Raw genomic sequence first — 27,869 nt, 5'->3', positions numbered from 1 at the left:
TCAAAGATTGTGGGTTATGGTGTCGTAGATGCAGTAGCGGGACAAAGGGGTGAAAGGAAGTGTGGTCCGCTTTTATAAAAAAACTAGATGGTCTATGCCCGTGCTGCGCACGGGCCCAACACTTTAGATTATAATATATCTATGTATATGTAGTTGTATTTAGATAGTGATTATATATATATATATATATATATATATATATATATATATATATATATATATATATATATATATATATACACACACACGAAGCATGGGTTTTGTGCTCCGTATCTAAAACGTTATTATATTCGTGTTTGCTACGAAAATTTATTAATACTTTTTAAAAGAGAAGAATTGTTTAAAAGAAAACTATTTTCTTCTCTTTGAGATAAAACAATAGCAATATTTAAGCATCAATTGATACTTTCAATTTTAATTTGATTAATGTAAAATACTTATTATTTTTTATCAAATTTTGATTTGGATAATTCTAATTCAAATTATTAAATTAATTTTACATGTTTGAAACGAAACAAAGTAGAAATTTATTTTCTATTTAAACGAAGAAATGCTATTTTTTTTATTTTTGGTAAATATTCTCAGTTTAGTTTATTTTATTTGTCATGTTGTTTTTTGCATGGTTTTTTAAGGAAACGTGAATTAGAATTATAGTTTGACTAATTTACCTTATTCATTATTTGATCTCCATTTGATATTAATCTCTTTTCACATTTATTAGAGTAAGAATAAAAATGAAAAAGTAATTAAATTCTATCTTATTTTAAAATATAAATATTTTAAGTATATTTATTTTAGTAATCATAACAAATAAATGACATGGCGGAATAGCAAATACAACAATTATATATCTTGATTAGATCTCAGGCTAATATAAGAAAAGAAAGAAAATTGTATGTATTTGCCTACTAAACTTTTTGAAGAAAAACAATAATACGGGGTCCATGTTTTTTGGTGTGCAATAATTTCATTTGCTCCCACTAATGGGTTAATACGCATGTAACAATGAATCCACTATTATTGACTTGATGGGGATGCTTTGGGAATTACATGAATATTGTTTGATTTTTTAATATATGGGGTGCACGTATTTTTTTTTTGACATTATTTTTTTTTTAATATGGGATCCACTTTTTTTATGAGTTTGGAGAGGACGGGATCAATCTTTTTTTTAATGAGTTTGGAGAGGGTGGGATTTCTTTTTTTTTTTTTAACTATATAGAAGCACTTTTTTTATAGAAGCATTTTTTTTTAAGAGTGACTGACGACAAAGCATGGGTAAACCGATGCTTCTATATAGTAGAAAAATAGAAATATAATAAAGTATTTCTATCTACTTTTTAAAAGAGTTGGTAATATAAAGTATAAAATGTCATTTTTTTGGCCTTAAATAAAAAAGTGGGTGGGACCACAAAGGATTTTTTTGCCCTTAAATAAAAAAATGGGACCAAAGGACGGACGACGATCTTGCTTATAAACTGGCTCTTCTATATAGTAGTAAAGTATATATATATATATATATATATATATATATATATATATATATATATATATATATATATATATATATATATATATTGTTCAAAACACGATTAATATAACATTGTAGTTTGTGCTTCGTATCCAAAACTTTATTAAATTAGTATTTGCTACGAATACAAAGTTGACAAAAATTTACTAATAGACTTATTCAAAAGGAAACCGTTGATACTTTGAATTTTAATTCGATTAATTTAAAAGTGTAAAATATTCTATTGTTAATGTATGTAGATTGGGCCTAAACAATACCTATTATTTTTTATCAAATTTTGATTTGGATAATTTTAATTCAAATTATTATATTAATTTTACATGTTTAAAATGAAACAAAGTAGAAAATTGATTTTCTATTTAAATGAAGAACTACTATTTTTTAATTTTTGGTAAATATTTTTGGTTTAACTCATTTTACTTGTCATGTTTTCTTTTGCATAGTTTTTTAAGGAAACATCAATTAGAATTATAATTTCACTAATTTACCTTATTAATTATTTGATCTCTATTTAATATTATTTTTTCTTTTATGACATTAATCTCTTTTCACATTTATGAAAGTAATTAATTCTATCTTATTTTAATATATAAGTATTTTAAGTATGTTGTTGTACAATAATTTTATTTGCTCCCACTAATGGATTGATACGCATGTGGCAATGAATCCATCATTATTGATTTAATGAGATACTTTGAAAATTACATAAATATTATTTGTTTTTTTAATATGAGATGCATTTTTTTTTACATTATTTGTTTTTTTAATATGAAATTTATTTTTTTAATATTGCTTGATTTAGTTAGGACCCACACTTTTTTTTTTTTAGTTTGTTGACGACCAAAATGGCCCCAACTCGTGCTTCTAAATAGTTAGAATAAGCCAATGTTAAACAAGAATAAAATGGAATTATTAAAGCTTGCACGTGCTCATATTTGACTAAACACACGCAATTTGTCATTGACAGTGTAATGTGTCCATGAGGAGCCCAAGACTTTTCAAGAACCAAAGTAGGCTTCAGCCTTTATTCTTTGAAAATTAAATCGAAAATTAATTTTTTTTTCATACTTTGATAGAAAATTAATCACGTTTCAAAACACCAGAATATAAATATTTTATATAGAACTTAATATTTTTTTTAGCGTACAATAATGTCGTTTCGTTACATCAAGTATACATATATGTTTGGACTGTCGTTTTAGGGATTGTAAAGTGCTCCGAAGTAAGTTTGGAAACTTGATATCTTTAAGTTTAATTGTCATATTTTATAGGGTTCTAATTAATATAGGACGTCGCACGAGTTATTATTAATCGATAATAAAAACTAAAATAATTAATTATCATTAAAAAAATAATGCCCAAAAATATATATAATATTAACATAAAATGTACATTTTATTTACAAATACACAATCTCCTAAGGCTTAAGGATCCTCCTAACTCCACCACCCTCACTATCATCGGGATCCTCTCTCCTCCTCTTAATGACAAGATGATTTATGCCATGATCATCCTTTCTTCCCTTCTTCAGGCCCTGGGTGAAAATATGCTTTCTGTAGGAGACGGCGGCGGTCGAAACCTGAGTAGCCTCATTAGATGCCTCAGGAGATGACTCAATCGAAGGAGACTGGACCACAGGAGCAGAAGAATGAACCTGAAATAACATATAAACAATTTAATGTTTCATAAACTAAACATGAAATAACATATAAATAATTATTTAATAAATTATTTTTTGTAAAAAAAAATAAACCTGTGTGTCGACGACCTCTTGAGATGGCTGGTCAGAGGGCTCCTTAGCTGGCTCCTCAACGGTCTCCTGAGCACCATCCGGAGCTGTAACTGGAGGTGGAGACGGGTCAATCTGAACAAGAGGAGACGGGTCCACAGGCGCAGGAGAATGAACCTATAATACATGTAAATAATTTAGTTTAGATTAATAAAATAATTAATTAATACATTATTTTATTGTAAAAAAACAAACCTGTGTGTCGACGGGCTCCTGAGATGGCATGTGAGAGGGCTCTTGAGCGGCCCGCGGATCCGGAGATGCAGATGGTGCCATAGGCCTGGCTGTAGAATGAAGAAAGTAGTCATCGAAAATAATATCCAAGTTTATGTCCTCATCTCCGTCTCCCATATGTAGATCACTAACTGGCAGTTGTGGAAATGATGACCAAGGATCATAATATGGGAACACCTCTGGCGTATATCCAGGTCTCTGTGAAGTCGATGCCCTGGAAGAAGAAGTCGACGGGATATCTGTAGCCGACGGAGGCTGACGGGCTATATCGTCAGGCTCATCTACTAGACCTCTGCCAGCCCGACCATCTCTATCAGCCCGACCCCCTCTATCAGCCCTACCACCCTCTGAAACACCCTCTGGTACAGGCTCTGGAGCAGGCTCTGGAACATCCTCATCAACACGATGCCACTCATGTGCTCGTGTCATACCAGTGTCGGTAAGCTGAACTATCCGTGCTGCATATGCCGCTATCCCGGGGTCGGTGGACTCCGTACGGGGAATGCTCTCATGGCGTATCATCAGAGTCATCCGTAGCTACATATATTTGCAAATTTTAAGAATTGAATAAATTTGTAAAGTAATACATAATAAGACGATGGATTAAGGTTAAGACTAATAAAACTCACCAGTGCCTCATACGCTCCTGAGAGTGATGCATATCCTCGGTCATCAGGACGAGGCGTTGAGGGGTTGGCAATCAAGGAGCGAGTGATATGCATGTACCACGTCATGTACTTATGGACCGAAGTGTCATGTCCGACCGCCGCTAGAGTCGTCATCCTCGCGTTCCATGCATCGACTTCCTGGTGCATACGCGCCCGTTATGTTGCATTGTCGATCGAACGCTCGTCCCTGGTATAGTGGGTGTGCTCCCAACGTGTAGTCGCGGGTGTGTTATGTACATGCCCAAACTGCCGTAACTGGCGGTCGGGAGCGTGATGCTCAACGATGTCTATATGGATCAATGGACATCGTGCCATCCAAATGTGCTCACCAGCCCTACAAAACGTGGACAGCTGACCCAAAATCTGATCATACGGCGTCCATATGAAGCCTATAAAAGGAATTCAACCAGTTAGCAATAAAAGACTAACAAAAATAACAAACTAATGTTAAATAAAAAAAACTTACCTCGGGCGCCGTCATGCGGTCTAACTGATCCCTAAACGGGAGAATGACATGGTGCGTCTCCACACCTCTGGTACGGCCTCGCGACCATCTCCGCGTGTATGGCATATCCTCAGCAACATAGTCATCGGGAGGGTGAGCAGCTATGGGCTGAAAAGGTCTCAACCTAGTCCACACCCATATTTGTCATAGTCATCAAAAAAAATATTTATCAGTCGTCATTTCGAAAAATATATTTAGTGTTTTATTACACACACTTAAATATATTACCTAAAGAAGAGGGCTAAATGCAGCGACCTCAAGCCTCTCGCCCATAGAGGCTCGATCAAATTCTCTGTACATGTAAGCCAGGACAGCGGCGCCCCAACTGTAACATCCCAGTTGGTCTAGATCCTCAATAAAGAGCAGATACCTCATGCTTGTATCCGCACCCGACGTGTTCGGGAACATGATGCCCCCGAATATAATGAGAAGATATAAGCGAGCACGTCGGTCAACATCAACCTGAGGCGTCGCCTCGCCAATCGAATGATGCAGATGTACGAGGCGCAAGTAAGCATGGAGGGAGGACCGCAACAACCGACTTCGTCCACGCATATCCCTCTGATGAGGCACGAAACCAGTGAGCCTAGTCAATTTCCGGGGATACGACAGGTGTAGAGGCTCCACTCTATACAATGCCTATCCATCAATATGTAGACCATAAATCACCTCGACATCCTGCAGGGTGATGGTAGCCTCGGCAGTGCGGAGATGAAATGTATGGGTCTCCGGTCGCCAGCGCTCAATCATGGCCGTCACTAGAGCCCTATCGTGCACAAGCCAACCAACCTCGATGCACCGGTAGATACTGCCCCGACGCAGTATATCTATGACACGATGATGTAGGGGAATAGCCTCTAGAATATCCCATGCTGACTCCCCCGAACGGGTACGGACCACTCTACGAGAAGATACCGGTGCATCCCATACATACTGGGACCTATGCTCACGCTGTAGATAAAGTACCCCTCTGTTGTCGAAGGGCCCCGGCTCCATAGAGGTGTCCTATCTATTTTAGGAATTTTAAATTAATCATTAATACCTGAAGTAAGGATTAAAGTGGTATATTTTTTATGCATTTTAAATTAATCATTTTTTTTAATCTTTAATACGTAGTATTAGTTATGTAATATTTTACCGAGAAATTATACAAAGGATTGAATCCTAAACTAAGGATTTTCAATTTCTAATTAGCAAATAAATAAATTAACAATTAAAGATATAAAGATTAATAATTAACAAATCAAAAAATTAACAATTAGCTAGCAAACAATTAGCATAAAATAAACGATTAACTAACTAATCAAATAATTAACAAATTATTAACAAATAAACAATTGGCTTAACAAAAACTAAATAAATAATTAGCTAGTCTAACAATTGAAATAACTAATCTAACAATTAACAAATACTAAATAAACAATTAACAAATTAACAAGCAAATTAAAAAAAAAAAAAAAAAAGGGGTAGAAACAGCCCATTTTGCGCACAAAAAAAAGTGCGTAAAAGTTTTTTTTTGTACAATAGTAATGCTTAAGTTAATAATGTAATAAAAAAATCGCAGTAAAATACCTAAATTGAAGCTTTGATTTTGAGTTTTTGAATTGCATTATACGCCGCTTTATTGCAAAGAAACTTGTTCCTAGACTTCAATATACCAAAAATATTGACTTTTGAGTTGGAAATCAACAAGAAAACGATGTTTTTGATTTCGTGGGACCTCGAAAATGCACCTTTAATGGCTGATTTTTTTTTTCCTTTTGATCGTGGGGGACCAGTGGTGGGGAAGAAGGAGGCCCCGTATATTTAAGAGCTTTTACGCACAGATTCTGTCCGTAAAAGGACTTAAGTGTAAAACTACAATTTGGTCCTTTTACGCACATAATATGTGCGTAAAGCCTGTTTTTTTTTAATGAGTTATTTTGGGCAAACTACATAAATGACAAAGATTTGGGCTTAACTCAAGCCACATAGCATATGTTTCACTAATTAAATTTTATAGGAACAATCAACTTCCATGCGCGTGTATACAAATTCTGATTTGTATACAACAATTCCCCCTCCCCCCCGTTTTTTCACTGTATTCATGAAAATGACTATATGTATTCATGAATTGACTTGTTGTATTCATAAATACGACGAGTAACAAATGAATACAAAAAACATATATACACACAAAAAATTAACAAAATCATATTTTCCGGTATGTATACAACAAATACAAGGCATACAACACAGATACACCAAAAAATTAACATTGTATACAACATAGGTACACCAAAAAATTAATGAATACATTCAAATACTGAATACAAGAAATAAAATTGACTGTATTCATTTGTATACACTTCAAATTCACTGTATTAATTTGTATACAACAAAGATCTTCGAAAACGCAAAAAATATTGTATACCAGTGTATCACTGTATGTATACATAGATCTGAAAAAATTTCCGATCAGATTTGAAAAATTCCAGTATGTCTACGACAAATACAAGCGAAAAAAACGTTGTATACAAGGTAAATACAGCGAAAAATCCGAACTGAGCTTTTTTCCAGCGTAGATCTGAGCTTTTTCCTGCGTAGATTTGAGATTTTTTTTTCTTTTTTGAAATTGGGTAATTTGAGAGGATTTGGGGGTTTCCATCCAAATAAGGGCATAAGTGTGAAATTTGAAGACGTCGGGGTATTTTTATTAACTTTTACTAACAAAAGGTATATTTAATTAATAAAATAAAGTAGAGGAGTATATTTGACCCTTTTCCCTAAAAAAAAAAAAAAGTTAAGGCCCTCATTGAGGCTTGCTTTAGGCCCCTAACAGTTTTGAGCCGCCTCTGGGTATTGTAAGGTGTGTGTTGGTTGTTTACGTGAAAGGTTTCAACATTGCATAATAATCCTAAAATTGCGCAATATACCCAAGTGAAAAATTATTCTCAAAAGAGAGGTGAAAACTAAGTACGCATTTGGCCATGAAAAACAAACGAATATTTTTCACTTTATTTGGAATTTGAAGTTGGGGTTGAAGATAGGGGTGTGTTTGGTTATAGTTTTTGCAAAGAATATTTGGTTGTTTGAATGTACTTAAAAAAAAAAAAGTGAAACAGGGATTTAGGTAAGCTGTATTTGAAATTTTCACGGCCAAAATGCTGATTTTCAAATAAAGTGATAAATTCTCATGGCCAAACAGGTCCAAATCTTTGAATTGAACTTGCAAGAACACGATACAGAGATGTATGCTCAATGAATTAGGAGTTCAATTTTACGTTATTTTTCTTCTTTCAATTCAAGAATGATTATAAAGTTATTAAAGAGGAACAACTTAAATTGGAGCAATAAGACCGGAACTACAATATATCAAATATTGATCATGGAACTGAAATCAAAGTTAATGAACCGAGAGGGGACAAAATCCAATGGCTATTCGTCAACAATATGAGAACAAACATCAAAATCCCTATGATTCGCCAAAGAGTATGTACATTCCAACTAAACAAACCCCCAAAAAAATCGACAGTAAAGGAACTGTTAGAATCATATCCAACTTTAGGCACAACCATGAGGGAGAAATGACGCATGATTAGGCCTTAGGCCATAAGCAGTTGTTAGCCGAAAATCTTAGATCATTTCCTACAGAATGTATGCATCAGAAAACTCTTTCCAATTCAAGCCATCACCAAAAGAAGCTGCTACCTGGAAGGACCACCGGAATGTGTGAACAAAAGCAGTATCCAGAAAAACAAAATGCACTATCCAGAAAAGCATTATTGCAGAAGCCTCTTGTTTTACGTTTACATCAGTGCTACTGTTTTTTGTTGATGTCATACAGCACGCAAGCATCAGCTGCGGTTTTCATCTGAAACCAGAAAACAATTGTCATATTGATAACAGCATTTTACACAAGGCAAATAAGATACTATTACATATGCACAATTCCTCTATAGGCTGTCAAAAACTAGCATAGATAGTAGTTATCTACCTGTATGACATTAACAAATTGCTTGATTGCCCATCCAAAAACAAGAAGAGCAAGATAGACGAGATAAATCCAACTTGTCGTTGCAGTATTTACAAGAACCTAAATATGAGATGCAGAAAATGTGAATCCGCTTTTTAACACGAGGTAGCAGAAATAGAAGATATAAAAGATTATAGTAGCTGAGGTCTTACATCAATAAGACTGTCAGTCTCGTTCCTTGCAAGAAGGAACAATGTAATATAAAGAACCTGGCAAATAAAAACTAAAATCAGATAACAATTTTGTGCACATGAAGAATCTTGCAGCTTTCCAAAATTGATATAGTTACCTCACATGACACGCAACAGTAGCCCATAAACATCCTATTTCCATAGTAAAGCCTGAATAGCCAGCTACTGCTGTCTTTGACATCTTTATGACTTGTCTTTCCTACTAAGAAGGTACTGCAAGAATTTTTTATTGGTTGAGAAAACATGATCAATCAGAAGTCTAAACACATTATTACAGAAAACTCAAAGCATAATCGATCTTTGCTTAAAAGATATCTGTGTTATTGGAAAGTTAATTACCTATACATTTGCAACCAATGGCTGGAAATATCTAGAGCAAGCAATGACAAGAAAATAAAACCAGGCCTGAAAGCAAGAGGACACAGGAGAAAATAAATCTTAAATATAGCAAAACTTTTAAAAATCCAATAGCTTACGCAGACGAGTAATGAAACTACCTGTAAACCTGTGAAAGAATAACCAGCAGACAGGCAGTGCTAACCCTGAAAAATCATACCAGCCCACATAAACAAGAAAGCACAACTGAGTCCTAATATGAAAGTAAGAGCAGATGCATAAATGTTCAACCACAAGGGTTTTGGGGCGGGGGGTTAGAGTGAGGGTTAGAAATGTGGCACTACCTATCTGTCACCATGTCCAAAACAGCCCCAAATGTCGAAGCTGAATCCAGAGAGAAAAATTGACAATCAAATAAATGGCGGGTCTTACATATGACACAGATACAGTTTTATAAAGCCAGAAAACAGGAAATAAAACTCACAACTAGACACTATTATCGTCCGTAACTTTCTTTTTTCTTTATGAAGTTATTAATCTGTATAAAATTTTGGAGCACACGTTACCGGTAATCAATAACTTAAGATCCAGAAAATATTCTGTTAGGAAATGAACTCACAAGTCTTCAAGCAGGTACTTCGATTTAATACTTAGGTTTTAGTTGTCAAAGGGGTGTCCACGAATACTTTCTCTTTAAAGAGGTGTGTGTGTAAATTGTGAAGGAGAAGGGCAGGAATGGAGTAGATAGAAGTTCTTTAATGCATATAGCAACTGTCCAATAATACTATCCTTCTGGTTCTGTGTTTGGTTACACTTAAATATGTAAACAGAATGTCAAACATTCATGTTTGTTCTAAAAAAAAAAACCAGCAATATATAGCCTTAAATAGATCCATTGGTTGATACCTTAATTTGATAACTTAATCTAAGGAATATTTCCATTTCCGCCTAACTGAGCTTCGAGAAGTGTAGCCGGTTCTAATCTCAAATAAAGGAGGGTTGCCTTTATTCACCGCTGCCCTAACACATAATCTATATTCAATTCTTTTTTTGGTGGCTTTACCAGTAAAGTTTCACATCAGCATAAAAATGCTGATACTTTTGGATGGTATACAAATGTTACCTTATTCAAAATAAAAAAAAAATAAAAAAAATAGAGAGACTGCAACACCTCCACTAAGCCAAGCCCCTAGTATTGTAGAACCAAACTCATTACAGGGTTTGGCTACACTCCTACTATTGCTCCATCAAGATCTACATTTCTTTTTATGCCATTGCCAATTTCAGAATAACACTGCTTAGCAAATTTGATGTCCTCCTTGCAGATGATATTTAAGGTAAGTGCAGCTCTGTTCAAAAGCTCTTATGGCAATATTATCCTGTGACTCATGTCCCTTACTGGCAAATTCTTTCACCCGCTCCATGTAGCTACTAGTATTAAAAGCGAAGGAGAAAAACCAAAGTTGGGAAAAGAGAAAGTTGTGGTTTTAGAGGAAGAAAAACAATATGGAATAGAGATAGAAGGGAGAAAAAGTGAAAGCAAAATGGAGAATAATACAGAGGACGGTAATGGGAGTTAAGAGGTGTAGTAAAAGATGTTGGTGGCTTGAACAGGATACCAATTGATAAAGAAGATTTATCCAGCCGACCCATTGAATCAAGGCATACTTCCCTTTTGGCCTATAAGACTTCCAGCAGTGTTCCGTCTCATATAAGGTAACATACGAATAGTTGGTTTTTTGGTGAAAGATATATCTCAAATTAGACAACCACCCTCCCAAAATAGACAAGAATATGCGCAGTACTAATAACTGTTTCATTTCTGATTTTTTTCTTTCTTAAAACCGTTCTCCCTGGCAGAGAACCAACGAAGGAATGAGGAATGGTCTATTTGCTCAAAATACAACTTGCTTCCATATGTTCTTCACATCTTAGCACACTTCCAACCATGATGATGGTGAGGCCATGAGGGTGGGTTTACCAAATCCAAAACCCCATTTGTACATTTTATATGACAATATTACTATTTTGAGAGTCAGCTATTTTTCATTAACTATTCCCTAAATTTCTTAAATACAGGTAGTGTATTTTGCAGTACTATTTATGGAGTTCCCAAATATATAAGTTTTACTTCCAAAAATTTGCAAAACCTAGTCCGAATTGAGACAGAAATTAGAACACTTTGACATTTCGACTCCTGTCATTAGCAATAATAAACTGGTACCTGATCAAACATAAAACAAGGAAAACTCTTACCTTGATTGAACTTACGAGCAAACCAACCATCCAAAGCATCACAGACGAAACTGAAAACAAAAAACTCAATTAGCCAACAACCCCACTTCCATACACTCCAAAAAAAGACATAAACAAAGGGAATCCACCTAACAAAATACAGAAGGGAAAATAGCTTTTTGTCCACAAAGCACACAGCAAATGCAACAATATTCATCAAAATCCTCAGGTACCCTGCATCCAACAACATATGTAACAACCAATTCAGCACGACATATCTATATCCCACTCTAACATCTGAAGAGTTACTTAAGTGGCATTTGATTGTACAAAGTTATTTTTCTGAGTTCTATTAAAGTTGACATTGATCTCAAACCAAAAGCAGTCAAATCAAAATACAATACTGAATACATTTCAAAAAAAAATAAAAATGCATGATTAAACTATCAAAACATTTATGAATCTAAGAGGAAGAAAACTATTTATACAGTCTGGATCAAGTAAGTTGAAAGTAAAACACAAAAAATGAAGCAATCCATTATGGCCGAATTACGCAAGGATGTCAACGGAAAAAGGCCCAATCAACATAGTGCAAGAAAAATAAAGGAAAAATGTAATCCCAAGAAAGAAATAGTGGAAGTTAAGTACTTGACATCGGAGCTTTGGTATTTATAGAAATGCATAAGGTAGAGCTTCTTACTCCCTTTGTTCCTTTTTACTTGCCCCTTGTTGACTGGGCACTCCCTTAAGAAACTATTTATTAGGGGTTTGTTTAACTAAATCACCCTTATTAATTATGCTGTGGAAATCTAAGTTTGGCTACTTACGTTATGTAGTTATTTAATGATAATCTCTCTTGATTTGCTAAAATGACCAAATAAAAAGGATTATCTATTTTTAGTATATGGGACAAGTAAAAAGGAACAGAGGGATCAATAAGACCACCGCAAAGCCTCATTGGAAAGAAGAATTAACTAATTCCCTAATTTCAGTAGAGCACAAGAACTTGCAGTGCAGCAAAAGGATCTCTGACATAAACAAATGAGAATCAAACACACTTGAGGTGTAAAAAAAAAAAACGAGAATTAAACACTAAAGGGAAGTGAGGTGTTTAAGAAAAACGAGAGCCAATTTCAGTTCCAATAAATTCGAATAGTTTTGTATTCCACACAAAAACACTAGCACGTAGCATCACAATGGTGACTTTTTTGTAGTAATAGCACGGGCTAGCCACTTTTCAACCCCGTCCATTGAAAATAGCCATTGCCATTGAGTTTCAAATTCCATGATAATGTCCCGGAGTTTCAACTGTGAAATTTGAAACTCCATGAAAGTAACTATTCTTTCAATTACAAAGGCTAAAAACTGGCTATTCGTAATTTTTATCCGAATCTTTTAGTCATTTTTTATGACAACGGTGTCATGCCCAGCTTGCACGCACCTCTTATTCAACCAGGTACCTGCTACCTCCCACCAAATATCAACTAACTATTTCCTAGTCATATTATTACACAATATTATTCTAACAAAAGTTATACTCCCTCTATCCCAATAATTTATGCGATACATTTCGAATTTCGAGAGTCAAACTTCTTTATTTTGAACCGTGAATTCTAACATACAATCTTTAAGTTTTCCTTGAAAAATAATATACTTATTCAGAAACTACATAAAAAGTAAAATAAGTCAATGTTTAACTCTCGAAATCCGAACTGTATCACATAAATTGAAAGAGAAAGGAGTATACTCCAACAAGTAAAAGTTACCAACAAAATTAAAAACTTCAAAAATTATTACTAAAAATAGAACAAAAAGATAAATATCATCTCCAAAAAAAAAAAAATCAAGGCCTAAACATAGAAATAAATAAACACAAAACGACGTTCTCCTTCTTAGTACATCATTTTCGTTCTCCAATATATCAAATTTCATAAAAATAAAACAAAATCGACAAGTATAATACTTTTTTCGAGCTGAATATATACCAATGAGTGTTCAAAAATATAAAAAAGGAATTCGAAAAGAGAAATAACTGACCGATGATATTTGGAATATAAAAGTAAACATTTAATGGCTTTGGTCTCGATTTTCCTGCCATTTTACAACGATTGTGAAATGCTGCCTTTCGATCTACGCAAAAGGAAATACTTATAGAAAAACCAGCGAAATATTTCTTGTTTTTTTTTTTTTAAAATTATTTGAAGAAAAAAAGAAAAGAAATGCTTTTTCTAGGATTTGAGATTGGATTATTCAATTTGGGCACTTTATTCTAATGTGGGCCTTGCCGTCTAAACGGGTTAGAGAATTTTAGTCAAGAATGATAAGTGTGTTATTTTTTCTCAATTCATATGATGCATTTTATTTTTATTTAAAAAAAAAAAAATGAAATGTTTTTTCCAGGATTTGAGATGTAGTGTTCAGATTGGATTATTCGATTTGGACACTTAATTATAATTTGGGCCTTGCCGTCTGAAACGGGTCAAAGATGCAACCCGACAAATTACATTTTTTTGCGCGGATTGCCCTTCTTTTGGGGTGGTTTTTAAATTTTGCCCCTCATATTTGTGGTCTTTAAATTTTACCCTTCATATTTGTGGTCTTTAAGTTTACCTTTGGCTTGGAAAGGTGGCGAATACCTGAGGTTCTGGGTTCGAACCCCCGCTCAGGTATAAAATAAAAAAATAATTTCACAAAGACAGGGCTAGGGGCGTGTATGCCGGATCCGGCATACAATCCTAAAGGAAAAACTAAAGTTATGCCGGATCCGGCATAACTAAAAGTTTGCCCCATAAGGCAGAACTTTTCCTTAAGACATTATTTAGTTATGCCTTATGGGGCAGACTTTAGTTAAGACATAACCAAAAGTATGCCCATAAAGCAAGATCTTTTTCTTAAGGCATAGACTTTGCCTTATAAGGCAAACTTTTAGTTATGCCTTAAAGGAAAAGTTTTGCCTTACGGGGCATACTTTTAGTTATGTCTTATGGGGCACACTTTTAGTTAAGATATAACTAAAAGTTTACCTTGAAAAGTAAAAAAATAAATAAAAAATATATGCCTCAAGACAAAGTCTACCCCCTCCGACAGACTTTTAATTAAACATAACTAAAAGTGTGTCAGAGGGGGCATAACGAAATTCAAACTCTGCTTTGCGAATTTGTTTTAAATTTTTGACTGAGCGGGGGTTCAAACCCGAAACCCATGGATTATAGCCAAATGGCAAAATTTAAAGACCACAAATATGAGGGGCAAAATTTAAAGACCACAAATATGAGGGGCAAAATTTAAAGATCAAACCAAAAGAAGGGCAATTCGCATTATAGTCAAGAATGGCTTCTATTCCTTTATTAATCCTAATTTATATGATGTATTTTATTTTTTAAAATTAGATAAAAGAGACCAAGGAATATTTAGTTGGGTTTATAGAAATGTTTTTAAAATTGTATTTCTGGTGTTTGTATTCTTTCTGTCCTAATCTATATGATACATGTTAGTATTAATTTTTTTTATTATGATCTCAATTAGATAAGAATGTATCAGGCGCGGGTTCGGCCGAATTCAGTAGCTTTGGTCCAAACTCTGTATTTTTATTAAAAAAATTCATTGAATATATACAAATTATTGATTTAGAACCCAGTAACTTTAAATAATTAGAAAATCAAACCTATAAATTTCAAATTCTGGCTTCGCCTCTAGAATGTATGGTTATATAAATATTATTTTGATGGTAAGATTGAATTTTTTTTAATTTTTTTTCTGTTAAAGATTTTATACCAATTGAAGTGTCTCGCTAATTGGGGCACGGTAATTAGACATACAATCCCCCACCCTTTAGGTGTAGCTCAAATTAATTTATCTCTTCTGAGTTTTTTCAAGATATTTTGGTTTCTTCCTTTTGTGCCTATCTGATTCAATTTGGAAATTTCAACTGTCTATATCTAAATATTCTTTTTCTTAATCTCTCAATTTCTGTGTGCTATGGCGTTTGACTTTTCAATGGATCCAGAATTCTGTTTACATAATATTTATCTACATTTGATTTTTATGGAGTATTAGATTATATTAATTTATTATGATTAAATAATTTAATGAAATATCTAATACATCAATTACTTATGATTTAATTAAAAAAAATCGTATAGAAATATTCATCACATATTTATTAATCTAATGTATATGGGACGCTGGTAAGATTTTATCATTCTGGAGTCCTTTTCTAAGTGAGTTTACAATTAAAAGAATTACTTCATCATACCGTCATGATTTTCAAATACTGAAACCTATAGCACGTGAGTGTACATTTGATAGGATTTCTATCCTTGGCATGTTGTTTTTTTCTTCTTAATTGCTGACAGGTGGGATCCAATAGAATCTACTTGGACAACTTGAATTTTTCTAAAGGACACATTGTAAAAAATTTATATTGCTGGCACAACTTGAAATTTTTCTAAGGTATAGTACCTGCTAAATTTGAAATTTGGAAACAAGTTGCTATTTCTAGTTTGTTACCATCCCCGGCTTACAAACTAATGGACAAAATCTTTCCAAAAGGAAAGCAAATATTGACGAACCAGTCTACATCTTATCGAATTTCCTTTTCGAAAAGGTTATGCTACATTCCGTGTTGGAAAAACTTGAAATAACTATAATATATTTGAACTTTAATGAAATAATGTTTAGGAGTTTATTGTCTACTATGATTTGCCAGTTTAAATTTCCTCAAATATTATTGACCATTTCAATTTCAAAGAGAGAAGAATTTTATGTCCTTCTAGAAACAAGTTAAAGGCATAATAGTGGGGAATATAAAACTTTTCCCCCCTTCTTAATCAATTTTAGATAATAGAGGCAATTAGATGATGTCTAATTGACTACGAATCCATACCTTCAACAGGTTGTAAAGGCTTCTATGGAGGCATTTATATATGTTTCCTTTTAATATACTGTAAAAAATGATGCAAGAACAAAATTATTTATTCGTCCACAAGAGATGACATTGTCAACATAGTGCAATTCTTTTTTTGTACATCAGAAATTTGCTAAAGTTTTTTTTTTTTTTTTTTTTAAATAACCTTTTATAAACCACACGACTCAAATGTTTCAGGAGGGAAAGCTCCATTTCCTTTTAGTACATTCTTCCAAATTATCAATTTTTTTCGTATATATGGACTTCATTCGATCACAAGTGTGTATCATTTATGTATGCTTTTAGGTGATAATCAAGCTAGTGTAGTTGCAATGCGTTCCATTGCCTTTAGGTTCAATTCTGTCTCTTTTTTGCATAGTTTATGGATAATGTCTACCATGTTTTCTAGTTTGTTTGGTCAAGCTTCTAAAAACAGTTTATTTTAAAAAATACTTTTTTCAAAAGTACTTTTCAAAAAAGTACTTTTGGCTAAAAACAGTTTGTGTTTGGCCAATTAATTTAAAAAATACTTTTGAACAGCAATTAGTGTTTGACCAAGCTTTTAAAAAGTGCTTCTATGTGTATTTTTCTCAAAATTACTTTTCAAAATAGTGCTTTTGGGCAGAAACTATTTTTTTTAGCTTCTGAAAAACTGCTTCTGCTACTCCTCAAAAACACTTATTTTCTCTCAAAAGCTTGGCCAAATACCTCACTTTTTTTTAAAATAAGCACTTATTGAAAAAAGAAGTACTTTTAAAAAAAAAAATTTGACCAACCAGCCTATTCATCTTTAACTTTTTGATACTTGTGATAAAAGAAAAGTATTGATCAAAATCATTAATCAATAAAGGGAAAATACAATCCACTTTTGTAACAGCAAAGCAACGACATTGACCCCAACTATTAGCATATAACGTGTTTAAACCATTATACATAGTTTTGGGGACAAATTTGACCATTTTATTAACTCTGACACAATGACAATAACCAAGCTGATCAATCCGTTAATCAATTAATGCGGATATAATTCATTTTTTTGTAACAACAAGGCATGCTTGACCCCAACTATTAACGAAAAGCATATTTGGATCATTTTGCATAGTTCTGCACAAATTTGACAATTTTCCCGTTATTAACTTTTTGACACAGTGACAACAAATTATGTTAGATCGATTCGTTTAATCAATCAAGGCGACTATAATACATTTTTATAATAACAAGAGCATGATTGATCCCAATTATTATTGGAGAGCATTTCATCACCAATTCGCATAGTTCAGAAGCCTCTCTATCCTACAAGGATAGGGTAAGGTCTGGATACCCCATTTTTCCCAGACCCCAATTGTGAAATTATATCGGGCGTGCTGCATATTTCAGAAGCAAATTTGACCATTTACCATTATTAACTTTTTGACACGATAACAACAAACCGGGTCAATCAGTTTCTTTAATCAATAACGGCAGATACATACCAATTTTTGTTATTAATTTTTATAATGACAAGGGCATGATTCCCCAACTATTATTAGAGCACATATTTGAACCATTTCGCAATTTTGACCATGTTAATCAGTCTGGTTAGTGAATAAAGGCAAATGTGACACACTCTTGTAATAACGAAGGCATGATATTAACTGAGACGTTTTTAGAGCATTTCACATAATTCGAGGTCAAATTTTGACCCTTTTCAAGAAATGAAATGGAACCCAGTCATAACAATAGTATTTTTTTTGACTTAATGCATATGCGGCCATCTAAACTTGCCTCTTTTTTTTCATTTTGGCACATCCACCAAGTGTTGTTCTTATTGAACCCCTTAACTCGTTCTCCGTTGTGTCTATTGTGTTTGTATTGTTCCTATTAAACACCAGAACTCGTCCTCCAGTGTGTCTATCAAACACAATTCGACATACATAGTTTTCCATCTTCAACGTAAAACATGTTAATATATATTCTAATTTAATTGTGCCATCTTTAACTAAGATTAGCATCAATTGAAAGGAAAAAAAGAGTAGCTCTTAATTAAGTTGGCAATGGAAGAGCAGAAACAGTAGAAACCAGCACATCCTTGATTAACTTTGTGATACAGTAACAACAAATCATGTTAATCAGTCTGGTTGGGGAATAAATGCAAATGTAACACACTCTTGTCATAACAAAGGCATGATATTAACTGAGACGAGATTACCACATGTCTGAAATATTACTCCACCTTCATTTTCCCAATTTAATTTATGCTTCTCATAAAAATCAGATTCGGGGAGTTTGATAGACACACCTGAGGACAAATTCAAGGATTCAATAGGAAGAACACTTAGTTGAGGTGCCAAAAATGAAAAATTGGGGCAAGTTTAGGGGGTCGCATAGACATTAAGCCTATTTTTTTTTTAACTTAATGAATCCACAATGATATTTTATACATAGAAAGGCAGGAAATCATGTTTATACACAGCTTGTGCTAAAAGTTCACTTTGCAACAGCGGCATAACAAAGAGAAAGTAGAATAGTATATTTCACTTAAGCACTGCTCTTGATAATTTCATCATCTGCATAACTTGCTTTCAACTCGCCCTTGACATCCGCTTCTTGGAAATAATCCTCGCGAGCATTGTCAGCTAACATCAACGCCACCAACCAGAAGAGCGCAGAGTCGAGAGACAAGAAGGCGCCACCGCCTAGAAGACCTGTCTTAGCTGTTGGGCAATCGGTCTGCAAGTTGTGATGAATGTTGCGCGTAATGTGAAGTTGCTCGGAGATTGTAGGCCACAACAACAATGCTGCTGCTAAACCAGTTGTGCCCCTTTGAATTTAACAGCACAATCCCGAAAAAGAACAATGAGATTCAGAAAATAGAATAAGCCAATCCAAACAGGCTCTAAGAAAAGGGCAAGTAACATATTTGGCGGGTTGGCCAAAAATAATTACATTTGCTAGCCAAATATACAAAAAATATACAACATTAGGTATGAAATATGTATATTTATACATTAGTGTACAAAAATATACATTTGCTGACTATTATTTTGCTGGATGGCTATTTATGTCGATTTCCCTTAAGAAAAAGGTAAATGAAGACATTGAAAAACAGAATGAAAATGACGAGTTGAAGAGTACTTACAGTGCAATATTGAGGAACACGACGAAACCAGTGTTTCTCAACAAAGCAGCTTGTGGAATTGACTTCCCTTGATACGGATAAAACAAGGAAAGGAAACCGGCCACGGAAGACGCAGCAAGAAAAGCAAAAGACAAATAGCCCAAGGCAACAGTAGGATCAGACTTGTATTTACAAATAACAATGCCTTTTCCTGATATTGCAGTCCCAGCTGCAGGCTGCAAGAAAAATATCCAAAAAAATCGGAAATAAGAGAGGAGGAAGTATCACAAAAAAAAACATACTTAACTGATATTGTGCATCTACTCATCAGTGATGCTCAAGTATCATCACTATTCTCGCAAAAAATTAAGAAGGAATAGCATCATCTTTGTTTCACACAGAATATTTTTCACAATCTACAAATCCATTAAGTGTTATATTACTTGGAAACTGCCAAAATGCCTGACACACTACATATAGTTAAGGAGAAAATCATGAAACTGTTCCATGTTAGTTCTTGGAAAGATCATCAAGTCCGATAGGAATACACAAAACAGAAGACCTCCACAAACATCATAAGTTTCATATCTACCTCTCCGAAATCCAAACAGGAACATAGGCACAAGTAGTAAATTATTAATCACTGTATAGTTTGAATAAAAGTAATTGAAGCCATTAAGCATCAGCACATCACTCTATAGTCTGAAAGGTAAGCCTTTGAACTAGAAAACCATGAAAAAGAAAACATTAATCACCAACAAATAAACTTTCTTTCACAATGCTGACAATGTCTAAAAAAAGTCTGCCATGGTATACACCAACTACCACTCCTCTATTAAATAACTACTTAGGACAACTGAGAAGGATCACGACCAATGCTTCATCCAACATGAGGCCAGCATGACAGGGCAGATCAGGTTGCCAAGGAAGCTTCAATCGCTTAGATTGATTCTTCATTTTAGTTTATGGTGTGCTTAATGATACTGATTATTGGTGACACAGTTATACAATCTCACAACCCAGCATATATGGGTGCACCACTGTCTAAAGACTCAAACCATATACAGTCAAACCTCTCTATTTGTCCCGATATATTTTGGCTGATGTAGCGAAATGCTGTTATAAAGAACATATAATACAACATAACATGAAAGATCGGTTCTACAGATTTTTTTTGATAAATATGTATATACATTAAAAGATGCACCAACTGCCATCAAATCCATTTAGCAAAAAAAGGAAAAAACACACACATACACACACACAAAAGAACTAGGCAAACATGATGTATGAAATTCACAGAGTCAATAGATAAGGCATAAGATAACAGACAAAAGGGTAAGTAGAGGATTCAGAAGAGTTCCCTATATCTGATTTTATCAACTAACCTTCTTGTTTTCAGCAATAACTCCAAATATAAAGGATAAAACACCAAGGGTTGCTATTATCATAGACATCTGCTTCATACCAATCGCCATTGGACCTCCAAACTTCAGCAACTACCTGCAAATTCAAAATCCAGAATAACCATTTTTCCAGCAAAATACAACCAAATCAAACAAGTCATCACTTCAACTGTAACAGGAAAAACAGATTATAAAGTGTCTAATACCAAAAAGAACAAAACTTTGAAAAAAATGGGGTAATCTGAATTGTACCCAAGAGTATAATAATCAAAAAGATAAACAACCAGAAAAAGACTGTTTAGATTCTTGAAAAGAAAGGGTGAAATTATACATATTAAAACAGTGAACATGTTAAGTCAATATTGAGGAATTTGCCAAGTGAAAAAAAAAAATACCCTTTCAGCAACTACCTACAAAATCAAACAATTTATCACTTCACTGTAACATGAAACACATTATCAAGTACTATCTAATACTAAAAAGAACCAAACTTTGAAAAGATAGGGTTATATGAATTGTACCCAAGAGTACAATAATCAAAAAGATAAACACCAAGAAAAAAGACTATAGATTCTTGATATAAATAAGGTGAAATTATATACATATTCAAACAGTGAACATTATAAGTCAAAATTGATGAATGGCAAAGTGGAAAAAGAACATACTCTTTCAGCAACTACCTACAATCTCAATATACCCATTTTTTCATCAAAATTTAGCAGGAAAGTTCCCAATATACAACCAAATCAAACAAGTTATCACTTCAACTGTAACAAAAAATCAGATTATGAAGTACTAAAAAGAACCAAATTTTGAAAAATGGGGTAATCTGAATTGTACCCAAGAGTATAATAATAAAAAAACAAAAAAATGAACACCCAGAAACAGACTATTTAGATTCTTGAAAATGTGAACATGGTATTTTGCCAAGTGAAAAAAAAAAACAGATTATAAAGTGTCTAATACTAAAAAGAACCAAACTTTAGAAAGATGGTGTTATCTAAATTGTACCCAAGAGTATAATTATCAAAAAGATGAAACACCCATAGAAACAGACTGTTTAGATTCTTGAAAATGTGAACATGTTAAGTCAAGTGAAACAAAAAATACCCTTTCAGCAACTACCTACAAATTCAAAATCCAAAATACCCATTTTTTTAAAATCAAAATTTAACAGAAAAATCCCAACATACAACCAAATCACATAAGTTATCACTTCAACTGTAACAAGAAGCAGTTTATAAAGTGTCTAATACTAAAAAGAACCAAACTTTGAAAAATATGAGGTTATCTGGATTGTACCCAAGAGTACAAATAATAAAAAAAAAGATGAACACCTAGAAACAAACTATTTAGATTCTTGAAAATGTGAACATGCTATTTTTGCCAAGTTAAAAAAAAATACCCTTTCAGCAACTACCTACATATTCAAAAAGCTCAACAGAAAAATCCCAATATACAACCAAATCAAACAAGTTATCACTTCAATTGTCAAAAAAAAAAAAAAAGATTATAAAGTGTCTAATACTAAAAAGAACCAAACTTTAAACAGATGGGGTTATCTGAATTGTACCCAAAAATAATATAATCAAAACAATGAACATTTAAGTCAACTTTGGTGAATTGCAAAGTGGAAAAGGAACATACCCTTTTTTTTTCATCAAAATTTAGCAGAAATATCACAATATACAACCAAATCAAACAAGTTATCACTTCAACTGTAACATGAAACATATTATAGTGTCTAATACTAAAAAGAACCAAACTTTGAAAAAAAGAACATACCCTTTTGGAAGAATGATTGAGAAGAGAAAGACAAAGGATAATTCTGCTGAGATCTGTTAATTTTCTTTTGTGTGTGTATATATATATATGGGAAGAGCAGAGTTGTCAACGCTGGAGTTTGAGTAAATGTATAAATGAGGATGATAAAAGAGTCCTCACTCTTTTGATTCTTTGTGGAAGGTAAGTATTTATATTTGTTTAGGATTCTTTTTACCAGATTTGTTTAGATTCTTTATTCATCATCTAAAAATGTACTCCCTCCCAATTTGTTTGACACTTTTTTATTTTTGAGAGCCAAATTTTTTAATTTTATTATTATATTTAGAGTTAGAATCTTTAATTTTTTAAAATAAAATTTACTTATTTAAAAATTCAATAAAAAACACTATAAGTCACAATAATTAATAATTTAAAATATTTAAAAAACATATAAAAAATTACGCTAAAAAATAACTCATTTGGCTCGAAAAACGAAAAGTATAGAATAAATTGGTGGAGAGGCAATATTACTTATGAACTTTGTCTAGAAAAGTGACTACTTCCATAGTTTTGTGGGCCCGAGAGAAAATATTAAGTGCATGATGGACTAGAGCTAGGATTACCTAGGAATTAGTGAAGTTATCTACACTTCACGCAATCGAGAAAGACAATAATAATTTTACTAAAGGCTCTCTTCTGTATTTTTTATATTACCTATTTTTTTTTTCTCTTTCCATTCTCCCATCTTTAATATATCAAAGAAAATAGAAAAAGAGGAGTTTGGTCTAAGAATTATTATCATCATTAGTAGTAAGTTAATAAATAATTGTTAATATTTTATCAATATTGACATTAAATATGGAAATGTATACTATCAAGAAGTGATACATAAATGTATTATTACATATAGTGCTATATTTTTCCTTCGTCATTTTTCTTTGATTTATTTTAATTCCTCTAAGGTACTAAAATTTGTAGTTTTTCACCTTCTGGAATCAAATGGTCATGTTCTTACAAATATCTTTTAATTTCTCTCTTATAACTTTTTCTTGAAATAACCCTTATTCGCTCTCCAAAATCTATACTGAATTTCAAGAAATGTGTTTCTTTCTGTGAATAGCTTCTAGTGTGCATTTCATCACTTAATTTTGAAAGCAGAATCCTCTTGGGAGACATACAATCCCACTCTCTCTTTCATTTTTTCTCTAGTAAAACAACTTTCATTTTGTATTTGAATATTTTTCAAAATCCTCTAGATTTTATTCCATTTTCTCTCCAAAAATTCTTGTATAAAAGTTGATTTGTATGGTTTGTTTTGTAACTGAATCACGTATATGTTTAATTCACAACATCTTTGGTCAAAACATAGAAGTTCTTATCTTCCTCTCCCAACTACTTCCTCAAGGCTTTCTTATTTTCTTACTTCATTGGTTCAATCATACGGGAGGGAGGCCTTTGATCTGATGAGATCAGTTTTAGATTATTTCATGAGATAAATTAATAACTCTCAACAAATAAGAATTGAAGTATTATAAAATATAGTTAAGTGTATTGTTATGATAAACTAAATGAAGAAGAAAGAAGAAAACATTCGAAATAAAATATTAACCATCTAAACAAATAAAAAGAATTAATCTATTAGTTATATTGATCACACGCGCGCGCACACACAAAAAAACAATACACACACAAAAAAAAATGCGGAGGAAATAAAAGAAATATAAAATAGGAATATTGTGATACAAAAATATAATGAGAGGCGGCTGAAATTATAATACCTTGAATAAACTTGCTTTCACTGTCAGAAAACTCATACCCATGAAGATCAAAATAGAAAATGCCACTTCCAGATCCTAAAGCAGGAAAAAAAAAGAGAGAGAGAGAGAACAACATCAACAGAAACATAATTATCAATCAAATAACACATCAATGAATTACCAAAAAACATAAATAACACATCAATTAATCTATTTAGTTATATTTGTTTACCCTGGATTCGGATAACCAATTAAATTTGTAAATGGGTATAGGATATGTGCTTTGTTCTTCATGTGTGTTAGATAAAGAAAATAAATATTTGAGAGTTCCTTAGTAAAACGGCTGATGATGATAGTTGGCTAGTAATACAAATGTTTATGAACAATGTATGATACTTGATGGATGGAATGCAATAATAATAATAACAGGTGGCCTTGGCCGAATCAAATAATGAAGGAGATTGTATATATGAATTCTTCTACTACAAGTGTTCTTGGAAAATAAAAGGAGCCAACCCCCTTCAAGGAGGAGGATATGCCATATTTATAGTGTCACCTCCATGAGTCCTCATACAATGGGAATTAGTAAAATAATAGCAACTAGGACAGCTCTGCACGGATTTGGTGGGATTGGACTGACGACGCCGCTTGACACACGCAAGGTAGGTAGTTGACTATGGCAGGACGCTACTAGCGCGTGGCCCGCATACACCGGTCACACGGACCAACGGCTACTCGGACTAACGGCCACGAACGCTCGGGTCATCGGGCTTGGACGTTCTAACGATGTCGAAGGCGGGCCTGTCGGTGCTCATGCCCAGCTCTGGTCCAAGCATTACCCCGGTCAAGGGCGAACGGTACCGCCACCATATTCTCATTCCTTCCTCCGGCTTCGTTCCTCCGGTTTGTCTCCTATCCGGTTTTTACCGTATACAGATAGCCCCCACACTCCCCGGATCTCCGATATATCGGAGTAACGGGGAGTGGATAAGTTCCTAAACCGGTGGCTCTGTCATCCCGACGTTGTCTTCACATTTTGGCGGGAACGATCGCGTAACGCATGCCCCTTTATCAGCCACGTGTCTCAACCCTGGTGGCCCACTTCTGTCAACCGCCTTTTTCACGTCGTTTCGAGTCGCTTTGCATTAATGATGGGGCACGTGGCGCCATCTGATTGGTCGTCCTCGGTAACCGTTTCTCTCCCATGCCTATATAAGGCCCTTTACCCCTTCATTTTACCATTTTCACGCTCTAGATCCTCTTCAACCCTACTTCAATTCTGCGTTTTTTCTACCTGCACCACACACAATCGATTTCTCATCTGATCTGCAGCTTGTTCATTGATTCACTCAGTGTGCAAAAGAACCAAATCTGCTTCCCCTTCTTTTAGTCGCTACTAGTCTCCTTATCTTTCTCAAAATCCCTCTCTTGGGCCTTCCTTCTTTCATGTTATAACGATGTCTGAATCCACTTCTCATGATTCTCCACCGGTATCGTCCCCGGGGGCCGAGCCTGCGACTCCGATTAAATTCGAGCCCACGGCCTCGGATATCATACCGGCTAAATTCAATTTTAACAAAGACCTCGAGATCGAGAAGCCCTCCCCCGTTTCGGACAGAGGATATGACGTGAGGCGGTATCCCTCGTCTATCACCGAGGAGAGGCTCGACATAGTCCCGGCCGATTGCGGGTGGGACACCCATCCGGTTCAGGTTTTCGCCCCCGGACCAGATGAATCCGTTACCGACCATCGTGAAGGGCCCATGTATGTTTATACATACCCCTTCACTCTCAAACTCGACCCCCCGGTGGACCCGGTCATTCTAGACATGTGCCGGGTATACGGTGTTACACTGGCCCAGATCGGCCCAAACTTTTGGAGGGTTGTAGCGTGCCTCCGGATGTTGGCCAACAACGCCGGGGAGGAGTTCACATTGGCCCATCTGATACGCCTTTACTCCCCGAGGCTGTTCCGAGGTGGCGTAATGAAACTGGCCAAGCGGAGCCGGAATCAATTCTTCTAAAAACTGGATGAAGATAGAGGCCGGGGATGGTTGGAGCGATACGTCCGGGTGAGGACCGAGGACATAATTCCGGCCGAGCACATGCCTTTTCCGGAGAAGTGGAATAACAAGCGTAAGCCCGAAGTCTCGAACAATTTGCACCGGTATTGCTTCGTCAAAATTTTGATTCTGCTTTCTCACCATTTCTTTCTTACTTTTGCCAGCCAACGGGTACGTTCCTCCGGTCATCCGGAACCTGAACGATTGGGTCACCGTGCTCCTCGCCCAGTATCCCTACGACGATCGGACATGGGCTCACCTGTCTCGTGGCCGATGGATCGCCTAAAATCACGGTAGCCTTCTATTTTTGTTCTGATGCATTCTCCTTTGTTCGTTTCATCCTTTGATCTTTGCTAACACCTTGTCTTTTCAGGGTTGCCTAAGGGCTCGGTAGCCCCTAGGTCGGAGTCAGGGACGAGCCTGCTACAATTGTGGAGCACTCCGCCTTTGCCAAAAATATTGAGGCTGCTCCAAGTTCATCTACCCCGGCTCTGCGGGTGGATGACTTTGACGATATGTTCTCGAGCACCCCCCCCCCGCTACCGGAGAAGCAGCGGGCTTTGGTCATCTGCCTATTCCTCGGGCCACAAGGCCGGCTAACCGGATCTCCGATTCAGGGGCCAGGGATAGCTTGGTGAATATCTTCCCGGCCCCGAGCGTGGAGCCAAGGAGAACCAGATCGGCCGTAGTCACCGTACCCGAGGACTGCAGCTTTCTGTCACGCCCGGTAGGCGTAACGAGCTATTTGCGGCCCCTTGTCTCTGACTCGGACAAGCGCAAAATGACTGGGCTCACTTGGCAGTGCCTCATCAACGACGGTATGCATGCAAGCAACCGGGTAAGCTCTTCTGTCATCCTTGTACAATTTATCTGTGGATTTTATCCTTACTTCGCCTATGCCTTCTGACTTGTTTTACCTGCAGAGTGTGGTGCTGGTTAATGAAGCTTTCATCCGTGCCCAACATGAGATAGATGATCTTTAAGGCCACTTGGATGCCCAAGGCCGAGAAACGGAGAAATACCGGCATCTCCTTCAGGAGAAGGAGGAAGAGTTGGACCGGGCTGCAGTGCTGGCCAACCTCCGTCCTGAGCTCGATGCGGCTAAGGACGAAAACTGTCGTTTGAAGAGCGAACTGGCCGCCATGACCGACTATAACCGGATCCTTGAGGCCGAGAAGATCGGCCTTAGCCGGGATAAAGCCAGTTTTCTTCGAGGCTAGATGAGCTGGATACCACGGTTTCTCAACTCCGGGGGGAGCTGGACTTAGTGAATGTTGATGCAACAACCCTGGCCGAGAGGAACCATCAGCTCGAGTCCGAGGCTTCTTTGTCCAACGAGCGCAGGAGGGTGTTCGAAGAGAAAGCCGATGAG

The 27,869-nt window shown here is 35.1% G+C and overlaps 3 protein-coding genes across 3 annotated transcripts; all 3 read right to left on the bottom strand.

The window, feature by feature from the left end:
• Window positions 1-2,948: 2,948 nt before the first annotated feature.
• LOC132612224 (uncharacterized) lies at window positions 2,949-4,867 on the bottom strand. The gene is made up of 5 exons (XM_060326541.1): window positions 4,689-4,867; window positions 4,184-4,611; window positions 3,516-4,091; window positions 3,285-3,437; window positions 2,949-3,185 (listed from the first exon to the last, which is right to left on the bottom strand). The coding sequence occupies exons 2-5, from the start codon at window positions 4,367-4,369 to the stop codon at window positions 2,949-2,951; spliced, it is 1,152 nt and encodes a 383-aa protein (XP_060182524.1). The 5' UTR covers window positions 4,370-4,611; window positions 4,689-4,867.
• A 3,195-nt stretch (window positions 4,868-8,062) lies between these two features.
• Window positions 8,063-13,711, bottom strand: LOC132609570 (probable CDP-diacylglycerol--inositol 3-phosphatidyltransferase 2). The gene is made up of 10 exons (XM_060323618.1): window positions 13,542-13,711; window positions 11,654-11,738; window positions 11,526-11,575; window positions 9,614-9,653; window positions 9,431-9,475; window positions 9,273-9,338; window positions 9,032-9,146; window positions 8,895-8,951; window positions 8,704-8,802; window positions 8,063-8,580 (listed from the first exon to the last, which is right to left on the bottom strand). Exons 1-10 carry the CDS (start codon window positions 13,600-13,602, stop codon window positions 8,527-8,529), a joined length of 672 nt encoding a protein of 223 aa, XP_060179601.1. The 5' UTR covers window positions 13,603-13,711; the 3' UTR covers window positions 8,063-8,526.
• Window positions 13,712-18,833: 5,122 nt separating this feature from the next.
• Window positions 18,834-22,857, bottom strand: LOC132609569 (uncharacterized). Its single transcript, XM_060323617.1, has 4 exons — window positions 22,699-22,857; window positions 20,896-21,010; window positions 19,529-19,743; window positions 18,834-19,210 (listed from the first exon to the last, which is right to left on the bottom strand). Exons 2-4 carry the CDS (start codon window positions 20,983-20,985, stop codon window positions 18,928-18,930), a joined length of 588 nt encoding a protein of 195 aa, XP_060179600.1. The 5' UTR covers window positions 20,986-21,010; window positions 22,699-22,857; the 3' UTR covers window positions 18,834-18,927.
• Between the last annotated feature and the right edge of the window lie 5,012 nt (window positions 22,858-27,869).

The sequence above is a fragment of the Lycium barbarum genome, chromosome 9 (genome assembly GCF_019175385.1).
Source record: "Lycium barbarum isolate Lr01 chromosome 9, ASM1917538v2, whole genome shotgun sequence".
NCBI classification, from domain to species: Eukaryota; Viridiplantae; Streptophyta; class Magnoliopsida; order Solanales; family Solanaceae; genus Lycium; species Lycium barbarum.
The sequence above is the reverse complement of the archived record's forward strand: the minus strand, read 5'-3'. Positions and strand labels throughout refer to the sequence as shown.

What these genes read in the sequence shown, in the direction of transcription:
- LOC132612224 (XM_060326541.1), bottom strand. Translation starts at nt 4,369, where the DNA reads ATGCACCAGGAAGTCGATGCATGGAACGCGAGGATGACGACTCTAGCG. An exon ending in CAGGAGCGTATGAGGCACTG is followed by an intron (nt 4,092 to 4,183) that starts GTGAGTTTTATT and finishes AAATATATGTAG; the next exon opens with CTACGGATGACTCTGATGAT. An exon ending in AGGAGCCCGTCGACACACAG is followed by an intron (nt 3,438 to 3,515) that starts GTTTGTTTTTTT and finishes CATGTATTATAG; the next exon opens with GTTCATTCTCCTGCGCCTGT.
- LOC132609570 (XM_060323618.1), bottom strand. Translation starts at nt 13,602, where the DNA reads ATGGCAGGAAAATCGAGACCAAAGCCATTAAATGTTTACTTTTATATT. An exon ending in CATTGGTTGCAAATGTATAG is followed by an intron (nt 9,147 to 9,272) that starts GTAATTAACTTT and finishes AAATTCTTGCAG; the next exon opens with TACCTTCTTAGTAGGAAAGA. An exon ending in AGACTGACAGTCTTATTGAT is followed by an intron (nt 8,803 to 8,894) that starts GTAAGACCTCAG and finishes TCTCATATTTAG; the next exon opens with GTTCTTGTAAATACTGCAAC.
- LOC132609569 (XM_060323617.1), bottom strand. Translation starts at nt 20,985, where the DNA reads ATGGCGATTGGTATGAAGCAGATGTCTATGATAATAGCAACCCTTGGT. An exon ending in TTATTGCTGAAAACAAGAAG is followed by an intron (nt 19,744 to 20,895) that starts GTTAGTTGATAA and finishes TTTTTCTTGCAG; the next exon opens with CCTGCAGCTGGGACTGCAAT. An exon ending in GTGTTCCTCAATATTGCACT is followed by an intron (nt 19,211 to 19,528) that starts GTAAGTACTCTT and finishes TTAAATTCAAAG; the next exon opens with GGGCACAACTGGTTTAGCAG.